This window comes from Haplochromis burtoni, unplaced genomic scaffold (genome assembly GCF_018398535.1).
Source record: "Haplochromis burtoni strain Fernald_Lab_line unplaced genomic scaffold, NCSU_Asbu1 Contig_206, whole genome shotgun sequence".
NCBI classification, from domain to species: Eukaryota; Metazoa; Chordata; class Actinopteri; order Cichliformes; family Cichlidae; genus Haplochromis; species Haplochromis burtoni.
Genome location: NW_024582567.1, coordinates 167,991 through 187,500, shown reverse-complemented (window position 1 = coordinate 187,500; position 19,510 = coordinate 167,991). Strand labels below are relative to the sequence as shown.

At 39.3% G+C, this 19,510-nt stretch overlaps 1 protein-coding gene across 1 annotated transcript in view; it reads right to left on the bottom strand.

Moving 5' to 3' along the window:
- The window catches only part of dnah5 (dynein, axonemal, heavy chain 5), an 88,430-nt gene that overhangs the window by 53,832 nt on the left and 15,088 nt on the right, over positions 1–19,510 (bottom strand). The window contains exons 16-47 of the mRNA XM_042226304.1: positions 18,506–18,712; positions 18,187–18,267; positions 17,096–17,186; positions 16,637–16,782; positions 16,243–16,420; positions 15,779–16,018; positions 15,467–15,663; positions 15,234–15,327; positions 14,620–14,762; positions 14,328–14,404; positions 14,122–14,246; positions 13,785–14,020; positions 13,379–13,597; positions 13,179–13,241; positions 12,638–12,876; positions 11,477–11,624; positions 11,265–11,357; positions 10,795–10,994; positions 10,496–10,649; positions 9,826–9,989; positions 9,447–9,603; positions 9,015–9,227; positions 7,152–7,376; positions 5,994–6,166; positions 4,699–4,769; positions 4,187–4,294; positions 3,153–3,340; positions 1,836–2,030; positions 1,431–1,565; positions 1,224–1,331; positions 494–647; positions 27–173 (exon numbers count right to left, since the gene is read on the bottom strand). Of these exons, the coding sequence (XP_042082238.1) occupies positions 27–173; positions 494–647; positions 1,224–1,331; positions 1,431–1,565; positions 1,836–2,030; positions 3,153–3,340; positions 4,187–4,294; positions 4,699–4,769; positions 5,994–6,166; positions 7,152–7,376; positions 9,015–9,227; positions 9,447–9,603; positions 9,826–9,989; positions 10,496–10,649; positions 10,795–10,994; positions 11,265–11,357; positions 11,477–11,624; positions 12,638–12,876; positions 13,179–13,241; positions 13,379–13,597; positions 13,785–14,020; positions 14,122–14,246; positions 14,328–14,404; positions 14,620–14,762; positions 15,234–15,327; positions 15,467–15,663; positions 15,779–16,018; positions 16,243–16,420; positions 16,637–16,782; positions 17,096–17,186; positions 18,187–18,267; positions 18,506–18,712 (4,969 nt within the window). The remainder of the gene's footprint in view (positions 1–26; positions 174–493; positions 648–1,223; positions 1,332–1,430; positions 1,566–1,835; positions 2,031–3,152; positions 3,341–4,186; positions 4,295–4,698; positions 4,770–5,993; positions 6,167–7,151; positions 7,377–9,014; positions 9,228–9,446; positions 9,604–9,825; positions 9,990–10,495; positions 10,650–10,794; positions 10,995–11,264; positions 11,358–11,476; positions 11,625–12,637; positions 12,877–13,178; positions 13,242–13,378; positions 13,598–13,784; positions 14,021–14,121; positions 14,247–14,327; positions 14,405–14,619; positions 14,763–15,233; positions 15,328–15,466; positions 15,664–15,778; positions 16,019–16,242; positions 16,421–16,636; positions 16,783–17,095; positions 17,187–18,186; positions 18,268–18,505; positions 18,713–19,510) is intronic.

Here is a 19,510-nt window from a genome sequence, read left to right as displayed (position 1 = left end):
TGTGCACAATAAGAAACTTTTTGGACCTTTCTTTGCTCTCAGTGTTTTCCTCCACAGTGTAGAGAAGATGCCATCAGTCCAGTCATTTGTGGCCACATCTAGTCTGCCAAACATCTGAGGTGCAGTAATGGCTTTGGGGTTCATGCGCATCTCTCTGTGAGAATGACCACATTCTGGAAGAAAATTAGATATTAGCAGAAACATGTTCTGTTTTCCTAAAGTTAATATAATGGATAATATAATACTTTAATGGAGCAATAATTATATTAAACACATGACAAGGTCACAAAAGTAACAATATTACCCTAAAAATATGTAGATTTAATAAGATACCCCATAAATTAAATAGATATCTCGTCCCAGTATGAGTATATTTCTTCAGTTACTCTGTTCACAAATTCGTGTCTACAGTACAGTAGATTGAAAACAAGCTTACCACAAGTTGGTGTCTTTTTCTTTAAGCTCACATGCGACAAAATACACTAAATCCTACCTGTCATAGCTTTCATAAGCGTGTGTATACAAGTTGTCTTTCCAGCCCCACTGGGCCCCAGGGCCATCATGCCATGTCGGACTCTTTGAGTCTCGTACAGCTGGATGACCTTTAGCTTCCAAGGAGGATGGTTGATTAGGCCTGCATCCTCCACCTGAAGAAACAAAGTAGTTACAATTCCAGCTATTTTTGTAACAATAATGCTTTTACTGTATTTACAAGTATAATAACTTAGTATACAGTCGTGGTAAAAAGAAAGCACACCTTCAGTCAATTTTAAGGTTTCACACATCAAAACATCTTTTTTTTTTTTAATTAAAAAAATGAAGCCAAAATGCAGAAGCAATATATGAAAAACTAAACTAATACTATCAAATACACTTCCTTAACTGATCAGCAACAAAACAGCATAAAATCTAAAAGTTCCAACTTTTAATTGCATCTCTCCCTTCCTGCACTGTTTTTCACAGGTCCTTGGGTTAGGTCCTTTACAAATAATAAATGCCACTATTTGTATCCTTCTCGATGTCCTGTCCTGAGGTCTGACATGACAAATACAGCGGCCTCACTCTCCATTAGGCTTTTGGACCGTCTTACTCAGCCTTCGCATTTCTCTTTCTGCCTCTTTCCATTGTTTCCCGTTCCTGTTCCCCCATCTTGCAAACTTGGTGTTACTGTGGATTTTCACTCTCCTCGTCAATAACAGATAACATTCTTCAAACTCTCCTACCTGTTTGTCAATGGCAGCTTCTAGTTCAGGGTAGCCCGCTTTGTCAAGTTGGATGCCCGGGAAGAGGTCTTCAATCAAGCTCAGAAAAAGTGGCTCATCCTCATCGATCTAAACGCATGTGCACACAAATTTGCAAAACCCAGTGAAAACATGAAATATCAGCATGGTTATCTTTTTGATGCCCTATTGTGTACATTGTAGACTTACCAGTTTTGAAAGGTTCATGTCCCTTAGAACCCTCATGACAATGGTAGACTCTGTATCACTGGGGTTGGCTCGCTTGGCTGCTCCCAGAGTTCGCAGAACTGACAGAATGTTGCGCAGGCCAAAATCATAGTGAACCTGAACATTCATAAATATCATTTTAGTTTCATTTACATTAATGGAAACCCGTGCAACCTTGTTGTTAAGTCATGTGACAATGATACCTCCTCCAAACTAACTCCTTTTCTGACCCCATTCCTACAAGCATCACAATCAGCAGCCTGTGTGTCAGTAAGACTTTTTATGCATTTTTAGCTGCAGCTTGTTTATGCTCCCACACTCAATGCAAGTTCTACCACTTTCCACTTGTTACTGCAAGGTTAAAAGGAAGATCTTCAATTTTTATACCTGCTTGGACAGTTGCTCCTCGCACAGCTTGTAAAGCGTGAAGAATTTGCGTGCAAGCTCCATGTTGTCGATAAACCCACAACTGGCCAGTTTTACCCTAATAATGATTTGACGGTCTGGAACCATCATGGCCACGGAGCGGAAGTTGATCTTCAGGTTTTCAGGAAGCTCCTGACGACCTGCATAACCTGGATTCTGATTACATGGAGAATAACAAAAAAAAAGATATTAATGGAGTAAAACAGAAATAAAACATTTAATGATAATTAGGAGTAAATGCTACATTGCCCATTCTACTGCATTAGAAATTTAGATCAGTGGTCCCCAACCCCCGGGCCTCGGACCGGTACCGGTCCATGAGTCGTTTGGTACCGGGCCGCGAGAGTTGAGGCTCAGGTGTGAAATGTATAGTTTTCAGGGTTTTTATCGGTTTTCAGCGTTATTTTGTCATCGTTTTTATCGTTAACTCGGTTTTCCTGGGTCTTTTCACGTGTGTTATGAATAAATCTTCTTTTTTTCGGTACCGGTACTAGTTTTATTTTGTTGTATTTATCCGCGACACCTTAAAGGCCGGTCCGTGAAAATATTGTCGGGCATAAACCGGTCCGTGGCGCAAAAAAGGTTGGAGACCGCTGATTTAGATGACAGACTAGAATGCAACAACAATGAAACTAAATGGATGAAGTTTATACTGGAATGTAGTTCATCTTCATCACAAACGCTATCCTTCAACTTCAGCAGACACAGCCTACAGACACAGCCTGTTTCACAAAGCTTGTCTATACTAATGTACGCACACACACACACACACACACAGAATAAAAAAGAGGAAAATGATCTCTGACCCCTCTCGCCACAGGGAGGAATTATTCCACTGTTATGTTTAATGACTTGCCTCAGGACAGCAAATGAGGCAAGGAGATAAAGCGATTTAACTATTACTCTAAGAAATAAATCACATGAAATAGCAGGCAGAGCCCAAAGTTTAATTCAAAAACTGACTTATAAAATATTACATGTTAGAGTTCAATTCCATTTTAGTGTTATTTGTGATTCATTTCACTTTTCAAGATTAAAAATTTTGCTTTAAAAAAAAAGGAATCATTATGCGATAAATCTAACAGCCAAGAGTAAATATTGATGTCCATGCATGCACAGCATGTCCAGTCACCATCTGAAACAGATACAGTTCATACACTTCAATATTCATTCTGTTAACTAAGGTGTCATTACTGATGTTAAGAACTGCCTCCTTTATATATCTCCTCTGACCAGTCAAATAGATATTAGCAGTCTTGTTCTACTTCCATCACTAACCATGGTAAGGAAGATGCCAAACTCTGGGTTCATGTCCACATTGTCTCCATCTGTGAAGACAAAATTTTTGCGACGTTCCTTCTTGCAGGTGAGAACTATCGCGATCTGCTGGGCTGCCACAGAAAGAACTGGGAGGTCGATGCGGTTGAACTCGTCAAAACAGCCCCACGAACCAGACTGAGCCAGACCTGGTAAATCACATAAACAGAGTTACGGTCTGTCTGCTGCAAACAAATAGAATTGTCTAAGATATCTGACATTACATATTGTGTGACTGTTGTTTTTTTTATCTGTATTGTTATGATTTATTAGCAAAAAAACAAAACAAAAACAAAAACACAGGTCTATAACCTGATAACTCAAACCCTTAAACTTCTTTCTGGGTATATATTTATTGTCACGGTCCTGGGTCGTTGACCCAGTGTTTTGAGTTTTGTTGTGTTTTTGATCTTTGAGTTCATCATGGTTATCACTGTTAGTGTTTTGGTTTCTGTCTCAGTATTTCTAGCTCTCTAGTTTGTTACTCTGTGATTTCTAGTTCTTGTTCCCGTGTCCCTATGTTCAGTGTCAAGTCTGTGTCTCTGTGCCTGTTGTGCTTCCAGTGTGTCTGGTTTTGCTTCACCTTGTCTCGTTAGCTTTGATTTCTCCCCCAGCTGTGTTTCCCTCCTGTCTCCAATTCCCTGATTGCTCCAGTCCTGTGTTTTCCTTGCTCTGTGTCGTGTTGTACCCTCACCATGCTGTCTGTTCCCCCCCCTCCCAAATTCCTGAGGAAATTCTAGTTCCCAGTGCTGGTTTGTTTTCCTAGTTTGTGTTTCTTAGTTTTTAGATTCAAGTGTCTAGTTTAGTTTCGAGTTTTCTAGTTTGGGGTTTTGGTTTGTTTTTTGTGAAGTTTAATCCTTATGTATAGTTCCAGCAATAAACGCTGCTTCTTTAAGTTGATTCTGTCTCATGAGTTCTGCAATTGGTACGTACTTCCTGCTTGCCACACAGTCTATCATGACACTTATAGCATGACTTTACTTAGTGATTCTCACCTTTAAATATTCTCCCCAAGCCTCTGAAGTCCATCTGGTCAGAGCAGTTGAAGACCACAACGTACTTTCCCAAACAGCGACCCATGTCTTTTATGGTCTCGGTCTTTCCTGATAACAAAAGGCAACATTTTCACAGCCTAAACTGAAATGCAACCATTTGTATGCTGATAGAAAACCTGACAACAAATGATCTCATAATAGAAACTATCAAAGCTAACTCTGTAATGAAGCCGTTCCCGACTGAGATAGCTGTGTTGTTTGATTCTTCATTTAAATGACCTGAGTTGTATAGAGTCTAGAAGGGTAAATTATCTATATTTAAAATGGTTAAATTTAATTACTTTAACACTTGGCAAACCTTGGAACAGCTTTTTAACATGTCTGTCCCATTCCGAAATCATAAGGTTTGCATACCAGTTCTAGGTTTTCATTTCTATAAAATATTGCATTTTCTTTTTGATTCAATGTAATTTCCAAAAAATAGATAGATACTGTGTGACTAATTTTCATACCTGTTCCAGCTGGACCAGCAGGTGCTCCACCCATACTCATACCAAGAGCTTGGGCTAAAGTGATGTAACACCTGTCCAATTGTAGACACACAAACGTAATAACAATCTAATTTCATAAATCATGAATCATTTCATAAATTCATAAGCTAATAATATCCATACTCAAAATGACCACAAATGAACGTGATCTCATTCTCCACAAGGTTCAAGGATTAAGCTTTAGAACCCTGCCCCTGAAGCTGATGGGGATTCAGCGATTTGCTCAAGGACACATCAGCAATCAGGATGACTGACAACAGGACCTAGCCCTCTGGTCACTGGTCTCCATCTTCATTACAATGACTGACCTCGGGGTAAAAATCATGGTAAAGCTGGGATACTGACATATTTTCTCTCCTTCAGCAGATACAGATTAATTCTGACCACTCCGTAACCAGATTTACTTTTTTCATCCCAACATCTTTTTTGCCACAATTTAGGACCACTTGCACCTTTCCCTTTTTTAACGTGATGTGGTGGCAGCGAGGAGGTAGGACAATGATAGCAAGCAAAACAAAGAAGAAAGACAGCATGAGAAAATGATGGAAAAGCAGAGCTGTCTTGGCGCCTCTAGCCATAAGGCCAGCATGCCACTTTTTTGGAGAGCTGCTGTCTGATGTTAGATGGTAACTCCCTCCCTAGTGCTGTCCTCTCACATCTCCTCCTTGTCTCTCCTCATCTTTTTTTCCCTCCTTGTCTCTTCTCATATTTTACCCTCTGTGTCTGTTACTAAGACACTTCTTGTTGTTGGACTGCTGTCTCCCTCACTCTGTCTGATCCTCTTTCCTTTTCTTTCTGTCATTCATATCGCCTGTTAGTTACAGATGTGATGATCGCTGTGTAAGACTGCTTCATCCTGCTTCATCCTGCTTCATCCTGCTTTCTAATTTCTCATCCTCACAGTCCCCGAGTTGTCTTTTTTTCTTTGCTTTACAAATCCAGTCATTAGTCAACCACAGAAAGTTTAATCCATTTCATGAAAGTTGACATTACAACGAACAATCACGGTCAAGTTTTCAGCATAAATCTAGAGTGGGTTCCTAAAATAACTGATGCATGATGCAGCATGCATTTCTGACTTAGTTACAAAGGCAGGGTCACGTTTTCTGTACAGTCACTCCAAGGTTACACTGTCTTTGTTTAAACTGCAAAAAAGAAAAGTTATACTGCTGTTTTTTTCCTTTATTATCTTATTAGTGTGTGTGCATATGACTTTTGCCATTATGATACATTTTACTGACGTATGTCTGCTTTACCTGTCCGTCAAAGGTGTAATGACAAGCCTTTCGGTACACCCCAAGAATTCATTCTGGTAGACAAAGCCCACATCTGTAATGTTGATGATCATCTTGTCTGAGTCCTCATTGAAGTAGAAACGGCACTGCTTCAGCCATTCAAAGTCACTGGAGCTTTTGACATGCAACCGGCACTAGGTGGAGAAAGGGTAGCGATAAGAGACAGGGAAAGAGGGAAAGAGAGGGCAGAAGGAGACAAGGGGATGGAAACAGAAGTGAAGGGAGAAGGGAGATGGCATGTGAAGAATAAGAAATTGAAGGGCACCACTCAGAAGATTATTTGAAAAGAGAGATGAAAGCCGGATAAAAGAGGGGAAGAAAGGTGGAAGGGCGGGATGTGTGAGGAGGGATTTCGGTGACAGGAGGGTAACATTAAAAGGGTGGAAAGAGAAGAGAAGCAAGAAAGTGGAGGATGAACGAAGAGGTCATGAAGTGAAATGGGAAGAAAGGAAGGTAAAGGATAGGGGAGAGTGAGAGGAGGGAAGAGAAAAGTCCAGCAAGTTAAAATGATGCAAATGGGAAAAAGTACAAAATGAATTAGAATAGTAATGAATAGAAGAGATAAAAAGCAGAATATGTGTGAGAAAAAATACAGTGGGGGTAGAAAAGTAGCAGTGTGATATATTATTGGAGAGGAAATAAGGTGAGGCAAAAATGTGTTTAGAAACAAACAGGACAAAGGAACATGAGCAGGACAAATTAATGGTATGAGCTAAATAAATACAAATGATTTTAGAAAGAACTGAAAAAACACATCCAAATAAAGTTTCTTCAAACTGCTTCTATTAACCTTGGGGTTCAGCAACATGCTTATTCTGCCTTAAGTGGAGATTCAAACACAGTCGTGATTTTAAATATTACTTGACTGCCATTAAAACCCCTCTGACTACTTTCGACAGAATTTACTCGCTGCAGTAAACAACATTTTGTATTCTGACATGGCAGCCCTTGGGAGTCTGAATATCAAACACAGTTTACAGAGTGGTTGCTATTTTGAGCCAGAGATTCTAATCTTGAACAGAAATTGCAAAGCGTTCATGTGCACAGTTCAGCGTCAGTCTAACTGATCCCAGCTCGGATGTCTCTGGCCTCTTTTCACTGAATGATCAACATACTCACCAGTTCATCAAATATGTCCCTCTGGTGGACATGAATAGTGATGAGGGTCTCATACTTGGTCCTCTCCACAGCCTCCAAGTCTCTTGTGGTCATGTCAATCAGGGTGTTAAGGAGATCCAGGAAGAACTGGTTGGTTTTGGACATGATGCGGCGATCGTATCGGGCATTGGTCAGAGCTTCTTCTGAGTCCCTTGTCCAAATCATCTGAATACCCAGTAACCCCACCTACATTAATGTGCAAAAAACAAAACACATCAAAATGGTCAAATGTACCGGTGACCTTAGAAATCTAACTATTGTTTTGATGAAGGAATACTATAGCAGTTTAGTACCACACCCCAAGATTTACAGAGAAAATAACAGCCCCAATTCCCAAAAGTTGGGATGCTGAGTAAAGTATAAATAAAAACAGAACGCAATGATTTGCAAATCTCAATAACCCATATTTTAGTCACAACAGAACATAGAAACAATAAAAAATACTTATAGAAAACACACCCTTTTAAGAAAAAAAACATACTTGTTCATTTTGAATCTGATGGAAGCAACACATCACAAAAAAGTTAGTGCAGGTCCATGTTTACCACTGTGTAGCATTCCCTCTTCTTTTAACAACAGTCAGTAAACATCTGGGAACTGGGGAGACCAGCAACTGTATGTGGGTAAGGAATATTGCCCAGTTCTATTCTGACACAGGATGTTTCCAGGTGGTGAACAGTCTGGACTGATGAAAGGCAGTTAAAAACCCAGAGTATCCTTCTACAAAGTATGCGATTTAGCTGAAATATGCAGGTTGTTCCCTGAAAAAGACAGGGACATGACTGGATTGGAGCATATTTTGCTCTAAAACATTTAGATACTTTTCAGCAATGATGGTATCTATCCAGATGTGGAAGCTGCCAGTTTCATAGGCACTAATGCACCCCCATACCATGAGAGAGAGCAGAAAAACACAGATTGCGTGAGGATGTGGTCTCCATGTTGTATAAAAAGTTTTCCACTTTGGCTCAGTCAGTGTTAAATGACCTCTGGTCCAGAGAATATAACGGTGATTCTGGATCATGTTCAAACATGACTTTTTCTTTGCAGCATAGAGCTTTAGCCTGTACAGCAAACTGTGCTCCCACACATTCATTTTCTGGAGGTGTTCCTGAGCCCATGCAGTGATTTCCATGACAGAATTAGGCCTGTTTGTAATGCAGTGCTACCTGAGGGTCTGAAGCTCGCAGGCATCCGATATTGATTTTCAGCCTTGCACACAGAGATTTCTCCAGATACTTGAAATCTTTTGATATCACGTAACGTAGATGACGGGAAATTCATATTTGCAATTTTACACTAAAGAACATCATTCTGTAATTGTTCTACAATTTTCGTTTTTTGCAGATTAGTGAAACTCAGCCCAATTCTTTCGTCTAACATGCTCTATTTATATCCACTCATATTACTGAGATGTTGCCAGATATCCTAATTAGTTGCAAAATGTTCCAGCTGTTTTTTTTACTACCACTAATTTATCTAGACTCTTGTTGGCTGTCGTTGTAGTCATTAAATTCAAAATGAGCCAATATTTTATCTCAAAATAGTTTTCTCAGTTTTAAACATTTGCTAGATTTATTATATGGGTTTATAAGATTTCAAATCATTGCATACTATTTTAACTTTTTAAAATAGAGCATCCCAACTTTCTTTAGAATTTGTTTTGGAGTTTATTACAATGTTCATAGTAGATTGCCTCTTTAGGCTACACAGGTTTCTGTTTTTGAGCAGCGCCGTCCTTGCTCCACAAGGATAGTCAGTTGTGGTCGAATCAATGTTTTAAAACGTTTGCGGATTAGTTCCTGGATTTGGACAATGACTTACTTGAGAAGGGAAGGAGTTGAGGAAGTCAATTAGCTGGAAGCCAGAGTCCTGGATAGCCAGAGCAGCTTGTCTGATCACAAGGTGCAAAGACCTCTGGGATTCTTTCAGCAGAGCATTGAGCCACACCTCCACGTTCCCTTCAGCTGTGACGGGACGATCCAGCTCCACAGTCTCTCCCTCGCGTGATGACACGGCCAGAATGCGGTCATATATCTGTGAAAGGCAACACTGATTAGATCGATTATTATAACTACAATGATGAAGTTATTTTTCTTATAAAAAGTATATTTTTCAAATTCTACATTACTCTGATTAGTTCATTCAATTTGACATTAAAGCAGCTATTATATTTTATTACTTTCATGTTACAATCACATATTTTTCAGAAGGTTAAGTGTTTAAGATAAACAACAAAAAAAGAACATAATCCACCTTTTCATGAAACTGGACACACTTGATATTGTCAAAGACATTGAGAAGGTGGGCCTGGATGGTGTGGGAGTCAGAGGCCTGGCCCAGGATCTCCAGCAGGGCAGGATCAGAGACAAAGAAGAAACGAGGAAACAGCAGACGCTTCTTCTCCAGATAACTGTTTGACCACATAATTTTAAAAAAATCAATACAAAGTATCATCTGACAGACAATACAATAAACCAGATAGTTAACTGTACAGCATAAAAAAGGATATCAGTCACTTCACTTACCCTCACTACTGATTATTGTTTAAAATCTTCTACCTTTCTTTTGGTGGTTAAGTTCATTAGAACCTAAAATAAGGGCCATGGTGGTGTTTTAAGTTTTTTCTACTCACCCTGTTAGAGACTTCTGACAGATCTCCAGCTGTTCGAGGAGATGTGGAAGCAGCTGTCCCATGGTCTCATCCCCCACGCATGACTGTACCACATTGGGCATTTCATGGGCTCGCATCATGATCTTCACCCATGACTTATCAATGTTAGAGAAACGCTTTGCTTCCTAAAAAGATTGAGTTAGTCAATTATCTCATGATCAGACTGTTTTATTATTTTATTTTGTATTTAGTTATTTCTTTTAAATGCTTGGACGCTGTTTGGCGCTGATTTTAGAATTAAGCTTGTAAAACAATCTTACAAAGGCAACATTTCACTATTATTTCTTCTTCTTTTAAATGTCAAAACACTGTGGCCTGAAAACATTGCCTGGACCAGTGATTTATTTTGCTCAAGAGACTGTGAAATATCATTTTTGAAAATGGAAATAAAAGAAACTCAACGCCTGGCACATTAATGCACTACTGCACCTAAACATCCAGAATATTGTCCAGAAATCTGATAATGATGTAAAGATAGAATTTTTTTATGTAAATTGTGTAACTGCAAATGAGTAATTTCAGTTCAGTTCACTTGTTTGCCTTTTAAACTGAAATTGCCTTTTAAACTGCATTTGGAGTCCATGTTTAAGCCTGATAACCAATATGAATCGCATCCTGAAATGTTGTTCACCTTAGGCAACTGTTTGGCGATATCTCCACCCACAAACACAGCCTCCAGATAGATCCAGAGGTTCTGGACAGTCATCCAGTGCTCGATAATATCAGTGGTGTTGGAGAGATTCTGAACCCACTTCTGAATCTGGGCTTTAAATGGGGTGTTGTACCTGAAAAAGAAGGTAAATCTTCACGTTCGCCTTACTTAGGGACGCACACCTGTGTGTGGGTCGTCTAATGTCTAGATTTCCCACAGCTGTGGAAGAAGATCATCACTACCGACACTAATGATAATGACACTCAACACTGCCGTACCGGTTGCTCATAAGGGATCCCAAGATCATTAGGCTATCCTCCATGCTGGCAATGATCTCTGATGTGCTGTCTCCTCTCAGCAGCAACTCCCCACGGGTCTTAAAACTGGCAAATGTAAAAGTCTTGTTGTCCCACTCAGCGATCACTTGCTTCAGCTTTTGTTCAATATCACGCTCTTTCACAGCACTGATGCAGATATCCTGCACAAGAATCCCGCCCCCCAAATGTTTTTAAATGTTAGCAATAAAAATGCTGATGGCAAACAGATGCATATGCACTGAAAAAACAGGATTGGTGTTTGCACTGAACAGGACCACCTATATCAGTTAATTCAATATATTACTCTTTAAACTTTTTAAATGTTTTCATTTCCTCCAAACAATTTTCCAAACTTGTATTTTATTTGGAATTTATTATATCAAATAAAAAAAGAAAACACCCTGAATTAGCAGCTAATGATTCGTTTGTACCTCAATCTCTTCTTTATACTTGAGTAGAGGAGCCTCCATTATGTTACGCAGCTTGAATGTATCAGTTTCCACCTCAAAGGTATGGCCAGTCACCTGGATACAAAACAGGACAAATTACAGCTATTATCATTATCATTAGGTTCTGGTGATGACTTGATTTCAGTCAATAACATTCAGTTGCAGTGCTACACCAGTGGCCATGTTTCACTAACCTCCGTTATCCTCTTCCAGTGCCGGGCCATCATTGCTTTGTTAGTCATGAGTTCCAGCAGGGGGCAGCACTCACTGAATTCATCAATTGTTTTCTTCAGATCCTGAAAGGCCTGCCACTCTTTCAGAGCACGAGGCAGTTTTCGACACCTGGTAGTTCACAGGACGTGACAGTCAAACTCATATTTATTGTCTTCTTTCTAAACTACACTTTAGCTCTGCTGAAGTCAAGTAAAGTTGACATGAACTAGATTAGATGTATAGTTGACATTTTGTTTGTTACAACACACTTCAAGTTTGGTATTAACGCTACAAGAGTCATTGGATTGGACAACTTGTTGAGTATCCTTCCTTACTAGCACAGAGCAAAAGTTCATGCATCAGTGTCTGTTCATAGCTTCACTCAACCAAATCAACACCTCCACAACAGATAGCTGACGTTTCTGCCAGAGGAAACAAATATCCTCTCTTCTTCAGCTCTGACTATAGCTCTATATTTTCCTTCTGACTGCTTCTAATGTTTATCTAGATTTTCATTGTCAAGTAATCCCTTCCAGCTATATTAAAACTTGTTCTTAATTTCTTTAGGTAAAATAAACTAGCCTGTAGCCTATTAGCCTCTTTCCCCTTCAGTGTCCATTTGACACATGCTGGACAAATGTGACCACATAAAGGGCAAAGATTAGCTTTGCATTGTGAGACTGAAATATTAATGCAGTGTTGATGAAGAACAGGAAGCTTTGTTTCTGCCACTGGAAAAAAAACACTTTTTTTGTTGTTATGTAAAACTTTTGGGTTAGTATTTCGAAATTATAACATCTCGAAACAAGTTTCCATATTGTAGCAAGTGAGAGGAAGCACTTTCTTTAATGCCTGAAAATAAGAGTGATGTTTATGGATGGACTGAAAATCATTTAATTTAATTCTGCTTTTTTTCCTTTCTCTTTGTGATGTCACCAATTCCTGCAGTAATGACAGGGCTTGATTACACAGTATGAGAAGGTTATTTTCTCACATAGTCAGTTTTGTTTGTTTCCAGTTCAGCTTCTTTCCTGAAAACGTCTCCTTCTTCATTAACATATTTTAAGCTCATGTTACTACATCTACAGTTAAAAGAGTTCAACAGTTGCTTGAATAAAAAACAAACAAATAAATTGTCAAACCTCGTCTGAAAGTCGAGCAGCTCATTATTAATCTTCTCGATGCAGATGTCAGCCCAGAGGATATCATAGTAGCCATTAACTGTATCGATGACATTGTTGTAAAGGCCGTACAACTTCTGCAGCAGAGCCAGTTGCTTCCTAATCTCCAATAGCTGAGGATGCTGGGTAACAGGAAGTCCAAAGAGCTCTTCGCCTCCCGTGTAAGTGATGTACTTCCTGAACAGGTTGTCAAATCGATTCTGAAGAGGAGAAGAGCTACGATTAGGTACAGCTTACGCTCTGATGGACTTTAAAACATTACACATTTGAGGTAAAACATTTGCAATTATCTGAGTATAATTTATACAGAATAAAAAATCTGTCTTTTGCTAACCATGAAATAGAAACTGTAATAGTATAATAATAGTAATAATAATAATAAAAATATAATAGCTCTTTTAACATCAGTTTCAAGTAACTACTTTTCTGAGGCATCAGGTCAATGCAGGATCTAAATATTTACTAACTGACAGAGAGACAAAATAATTAATCACTAACCAACCTGGAACATGATCAGCCGGTCACTGGCATCTTGGGGTGCAAGTCCCACAACCATGGGACCGTCCTTAAACAGAGAGGGAAAAGTGTCATTTTAGTAGCTATTATTAAAACTAACCTTAACTGTAATTAACTGAGCATTTATTTGTTGAATTAAAATAAAAAGTTTAATTGAAACAGAGCAAACAGCCATAGATACTTTACCTTTTCATAATCTTGATAAAAGTGTTGGCAGTCTTCCAGAAAGGTCTCCACATTGCTGACCAGTTCTTCTCTGAAGTTTGGCTGCAAGGCGACCAGCTCGTTCTGCACCTCTGTGCTCCGGGACAAGAGCTTTTCCCAAGTGTAGCGCAGAGTATCCACTTTTTCAGCCTCCTCTTTAGCCACTGATAGTTCATACTTATGGAGCATGGCATAGGACTCCTGTGAGGAAAAATAAGATACTAAGTCTTCCACCTGACAAAAACTAGAATGTGCAAATGTGTAATTATTTCTTTCTGAGCTTCTTGTACAGACTCATAAAGTCAAACAGCTAAAAATGTCTCTTTCCCACTGTGTGTATTTGTGTGTATAAAAAGAGCTTCGATAAATATGTGATGCTGTGGTTTACCTCTATGGGCCCAACTTGAAAATCAATAGATATCTGGTGCTCTCTGATCTCCTTCAGTGCAGCCATGGCAATACGAATATCATCCAGGTCTTTGATCTGTCGATTCAGTTTCTTTCCTGCTTCATCTACAAAAGCAAAAATGTGCTCCATCTCTGAGCGACATTTCCTGTTACAGTAAAGTCCGTAGTCCACCATCCAATTCTTGATTTCAGCAGAGAGGGACATCTTTAAGGGTGCTGGCAGGAAGTAATATGAGCATGCAGAGAGCATCATTTAACTTGCTGAAAATCTCAAAAATCTCATTCATGCCGGTTTTAAATTTGTAACTTAATAAGACCTGTGAATAGCGCCAAGGCTCCTACAGCAATATACTCTGGTTCAGAGTTTACTTCCAGCTCTAGATCTCGATAGAAAAGAATCTGGCTCTCAAACTCCGATAACAAGGGACTCCCCTCGATAAATCTGTTCAAAACACAAACAAAAATAGCATTAGTGCGATGTCAGATAAGCAGATTTATATAGAAACCATACATTTCAACGTACTTCCTCATGGTCTCTTCACGGTCTTTCCTCCAGATGTGATGGTAACGGCTAAAGTGATGTAGAGCGGTCACCACTTCCTGCACATTAATATCAACAGGAGAATATGAAATGAAGTGCACTTATAGAAAAATAAAAGACATTTATATTCATTAAATATACAGAAATATAGATGAAAATATCTGTTGTAAATGTGGGATAAAGAAATATAAAAAGTGTATGGCATGATTTAATAAAAGACAGCTAAGTTTGGATTAGTTTCATATAAAAAATAGCTTAATTAAGTGCCATGTACCTTTTTACTGGAGGTGATAGAGGTGCTAAGTACAGAGATTAGCTTGGCTATTTCCTTGTTCTCAGACACACTCTTGTAGTAATTTCTGGCTTGGAACGGGATGGCCTGGATCACAGAAGCTGACATGTCTGAGGTACTGCCATCTGAAAATGACAGAATTTCATAGAAAACACATTGAGCAGAAATGATGGACATTATTCTTCCAAATATTAACTTCTGGGCTTTTTAAATAATTATATGTTACAGGTCTTTTTACAAGAGAACATGTTAATAATGGAATTACTTCCATTTAGTTTTTCTCTCTCTGTATATATAATTTCTAAAAGTAAAATGTGCTTTTCATAGTGGAAATTGATTATCCCTGCCGCTTTCTAATTAAATATGTATTTAATTTGCATTAAATATGAAATTCTTGAATATTTTCCTCCCCAAGCAATATTATGTGTTTCTGCCCCTGGTCAGATATTTGCTTGCTCTGCTGAGCTGTAAAATCGAGTTGTAATTGTATGCTGAAAACAGCAGATCTTAAAATTTTAAAAATGAGTGAGCTGACACAGTTGGGAGCTGTTGAAGGTCTGAGGTTAAGCTGTGAAAGTGATAATGTTCTCTATTACCAGCCAAGCTTCTGTATGTTGTTGCTCCGTCCTCTGTTTCGCTCTCAGAGCTGTCTTGTTTCAGTGCCGCCATTCGCCTTTCATTCATTTGTCTCTGGAAAGGGGAATGTAAAACCTCCGGGTTTATTTAGTACACTGCTGGACCACGACAATATTAGTTTAAAAAGAGCAGTTCTAACAGTTTATTACAGTTATCAAGCTAAATGTCACAAATTGATTTTTCCTTTATTCACCTTAGATATCCTTTCTTTGCTCCACTGGCTGACTCCTTTGCTGACACTGACTACACACTCTACAGCGCGGTTTAGAGCCTGTTGAACCTCCTCCAAAGCTGGAACCATGACAATGTTAGGGATGGAAAGGGTCATGTTTACTCTGAAGATTGCATGGTGATCGCTGCTTTTGCCATGGCTGGTTGGGTCACTTGCAGCTACAGAGGGAGAGAAGGGTAACACACATAAAGTATTGGAATAGACATTTTATGAGCTTATTTTAAATATTTTAGGCCTTTACAGAAATATAGCAAACAATTAAACAAGACGCACCAGAGAAGTGTATGAGCGAGGACGTATGTATGCGCTTGCGCAACATCTCAAGGGTGTTGCGTGTCACTTTGAGCAAGGCATCCACATTACGGTGGTTGAAGTAGGACAGCAGCTCCTGGGCTTCCTGCTCCATCACTTCCATCAAGTCCCTCTTCTTCTTCCTCCTCACCAACGGAGAAGAAGGACCAACACTAGCAGAACGTAGCAGCGTGTTTCTGGAGAAGAGACGCTCGTCATCACCTAAGAAGGTGACACGTTTACAGTCAATATGAACACCTTCAGCAACACTTCACCTTGAATAAATCAGCATTATAATAAAAGTAAAAACAACAAGGTCCTATAAAAGGTAATCCCCTTTCCTTTAAAAACCTTTGAACTGCCTTTTTTAACTTGTCTCTTACAGCATTGAATCATAATTATCACACTGTATTGTGTTTGATCGTGAAAGGAAACTGTCAGCATACCTTCACTGTCATTGTGGTCTATGGTCTTGCTCTCTGTGCAGCTTTCTTCCTCAAACTTCTCCACCTCCTCTCTCTGATTGTGGTCAAACTCTAGCAGCATGTTGATCAGTTCATTAGCTGCCTCCTCCACCAGTGAGCTCTTCATGTTCACTTTCTGGGCTTGTCTTATGCAAAGGTCCTAGACACATGCAGATATACAGTTCAGTTCAATGTAATTAATCTTTAGAATAAGAAATAATGTTTAAATACAGAAAAAAGTATTTTAAATGTGTGAGAATTACCAAAACCACTTAATAAATATTGATAGCATCTTTCAGATGTCTGCATAGTTACACAGACTTAGTAGAGCAACAATAACCCAGCGGATACTTTTATTTTATTTGTCTTTGTTTACCCTGGTGGTTTGAACAAATTCCTCACAGGTCACAGGCTCATCCTCTGGCAGGACACACAGGTTGGATATGCTCATCTCCTGCAGTACTGCTTCTATTCTAAACTCCACCAGGTCATTCACTCTGTCCATCAGCAACTCAAGATCAGCTAAACAGACAAAAAAAAAACCACACAAAAGAGAAAGGGAGGGACACAAACCCACCAAAAATAAGGGAACGAGGGAAAAATCAAGGGGAACTTGTTATGCGTTTGAACAAAGGAGAGAACAGTGATAAACAGACAATTCAGTATAAAAAAAAGCAATGTGTAGAGAGAGAAAGAATCTATTGAATATATGAGTGTTACTTGTGAGAAAGCCACCTATGCAATAAATCCATTAATCACACGCAGCCAGTGCTGAGTTGCAGGAATGTCTCGTGTCAGCGTGTACAGGATCGATCTCGTTGCATTTTTTGCTTACCCAACGCTTTGTCGATGCGGTCGAGATACTTGTCAATGTTCAGAGATGTCCAGTTGAGGGAGGTCAAACCCGGTTGTATAGCCTCATCCACCTGTCAAGTAAGTCATGTATGGTATGATGATGGTGATGCACTTTGTAAGCAACCTGCTGTGACAGTCAGTCTCATACCTGTCACCAGTTTAATGCTTAGAAAAGATTCATGACGAAACCAAGCAACAATAAAAAAAGGATCTAACATTTTTTTGTGTGTTCTTCTGACTTACTAGAGACAACTGAAAATAAAAACATAAAATCAAATGAAATCAAATAAAATGAGTTACCAGGGATATGCTTTTCTTAAATGTCCTATTTTGAACTTTTATGTAATCACATGACGCTCGATCATGGGATGCTGGGTTGGACTGAAATGCAGGACTTTGCAGAGAAATATAAAATCAAAACAAAGCTTAATTAGCTAGCACTGGCAAACATAATTTAGCTAACTGGAGCGCGCACAACATGAAGGATTTGACATCGACATGATAAAGAACAGAGGGAAACCATCCATCCTTAGACTACGATAACTGAGAACCTTCACAGACACATCCATCCATCCATCCATCCATTTTCTTACCCTTATCCGGGGCTGGGTCTTGGGGCAGCAGCCTAAGTAGAGAAGCTGAGACCTCCCTCTCCCCAGTCACCTCCTCCACTACCCAAAGCTCATGACCACAGGTGAGGGTAGGGACAAAAACTAACTTTGAGTCAAGCTCAGTTGCTTTGATCTCTTGCCCAAGATGTTGATTTTTGTATTATTTACCCAAGTTCATTTTTTGGGTTAAATAAAGAACACTTTTTTGGACTTTAACCTGTGCCTGACTGTCCTTTACTGCTCGGTCAATCACTCTAGGATTCCCAATCCCAGCCGGCCACCTCGCACCAAGGGCGCATCTCCAGGAGACTGGTTCCAGAGCCCAAGCCATTCACATCCACTATATCTAGCCGCTACCTCTCAACACTCACACACTAACTCAGGCTCCTTCTCCATGTGAGAGAGGTGACATTCCATGTCCCAAATGCTAGTTTTGGTAGCCGAGGGTCGGTCCACTTACCTTAGCTACATGTGGCATGGCCAGCTGTTCAAAGACACTCTGAATCTTGGCACGCACTCTAGTGTTCTCGCTCAACATCAGCTGAAATGAGATAGATGCATGTTGGTGCATTTTTGTAATCACACAAAAGGGATGAACTGAATTTTTCAGTTGACAATAAAATGGGTTTTTGTCGATTTTAGTCATTTTTAAAAATCTGTGTGGAATTTAAACACAATTCCAGGATGTTTTATACTCCTAGTTACATGCAGCTTTGATCATTTGGTTGTTCACTGTATGCATTTTTGAAATTTTAGCTACAACTGTGTGCTATGCTCACCTGTATTCTATTGTAGTGTTTCTTAAAGACGTCCTGTTTTTGCAGCAGTAGAAGAGCAAAGGGAGGGATTGCCAAATTCATCTTTGTCATGCAGTTCACCTCTCTGATCTGCGTCAGAATCTCTGGATCAAAGTTCACAAATAACTCGCCAGTTTCTGGAGATCTGACCAGAAGAGAGGCTTGCAGGCCAACTTTGGCATCCTCCATCTGCGTTGAGGTGTTTAGTGAGGTTTATGTGAAGAGATGCAGGGGAAAATGTGTGAATAAGAGGGGAGAAAAGATGTTCATTCAGTTTGTGTTTCAGATCCTCAAACTCATTTTAATATTAGACAAAGATAACCCAAGTATGGACAAAATGTAGTTTTTTCCAGCAAGAACTGCAATGATTCTTTTATCTCGCTGTAGAAGAACTTTGCCTCTTTCTTGTTTGCAGAATTGTTTTAATTCAGCCACACAAGAAGGTTTTCAAGGACAAGTCATGGCAAAGCACCTCAATCTGATTTAACTCCAGACTTTGACCAGGCCACTCCAAACCCTTCATTTTGTTTATTTATTTATTTGTCATTTCCACTTTATTTGTCAGTGACCAAGAAAAAACAGAACCTCTGTAGAGAAAGGATGCATTGTACCAGATTTAGCTGCTAGCTTGTTTTCATCTGCAGCTCCTGAGACGTTGAGACATTCATAGGTGGACTTCCTGGTGTTTTTCCATATCTGTTGTCCTGCTACATAACCCGATTACACTTCAGTTTGTGCCACTTCAAGGCACAAACTGATGGCCAGACATTGTCCTTCAGGAGCTGGTGTGATATTGCTTTTATGAAATGCTGCATTAGTTTTGTGCTGGATGTCACTCTCATCAGTCCACAAAATATATCGGGGAGCATTAAGATGTTTTTTGGCACATCTGAGAGAAGCCTTGGTGTCCTTTTTAGTCATCCATCATTTTCACCAAATTACTTGTTTACACAGTGCCAGATATAATTAGATAGCTTTCTCCTTTTT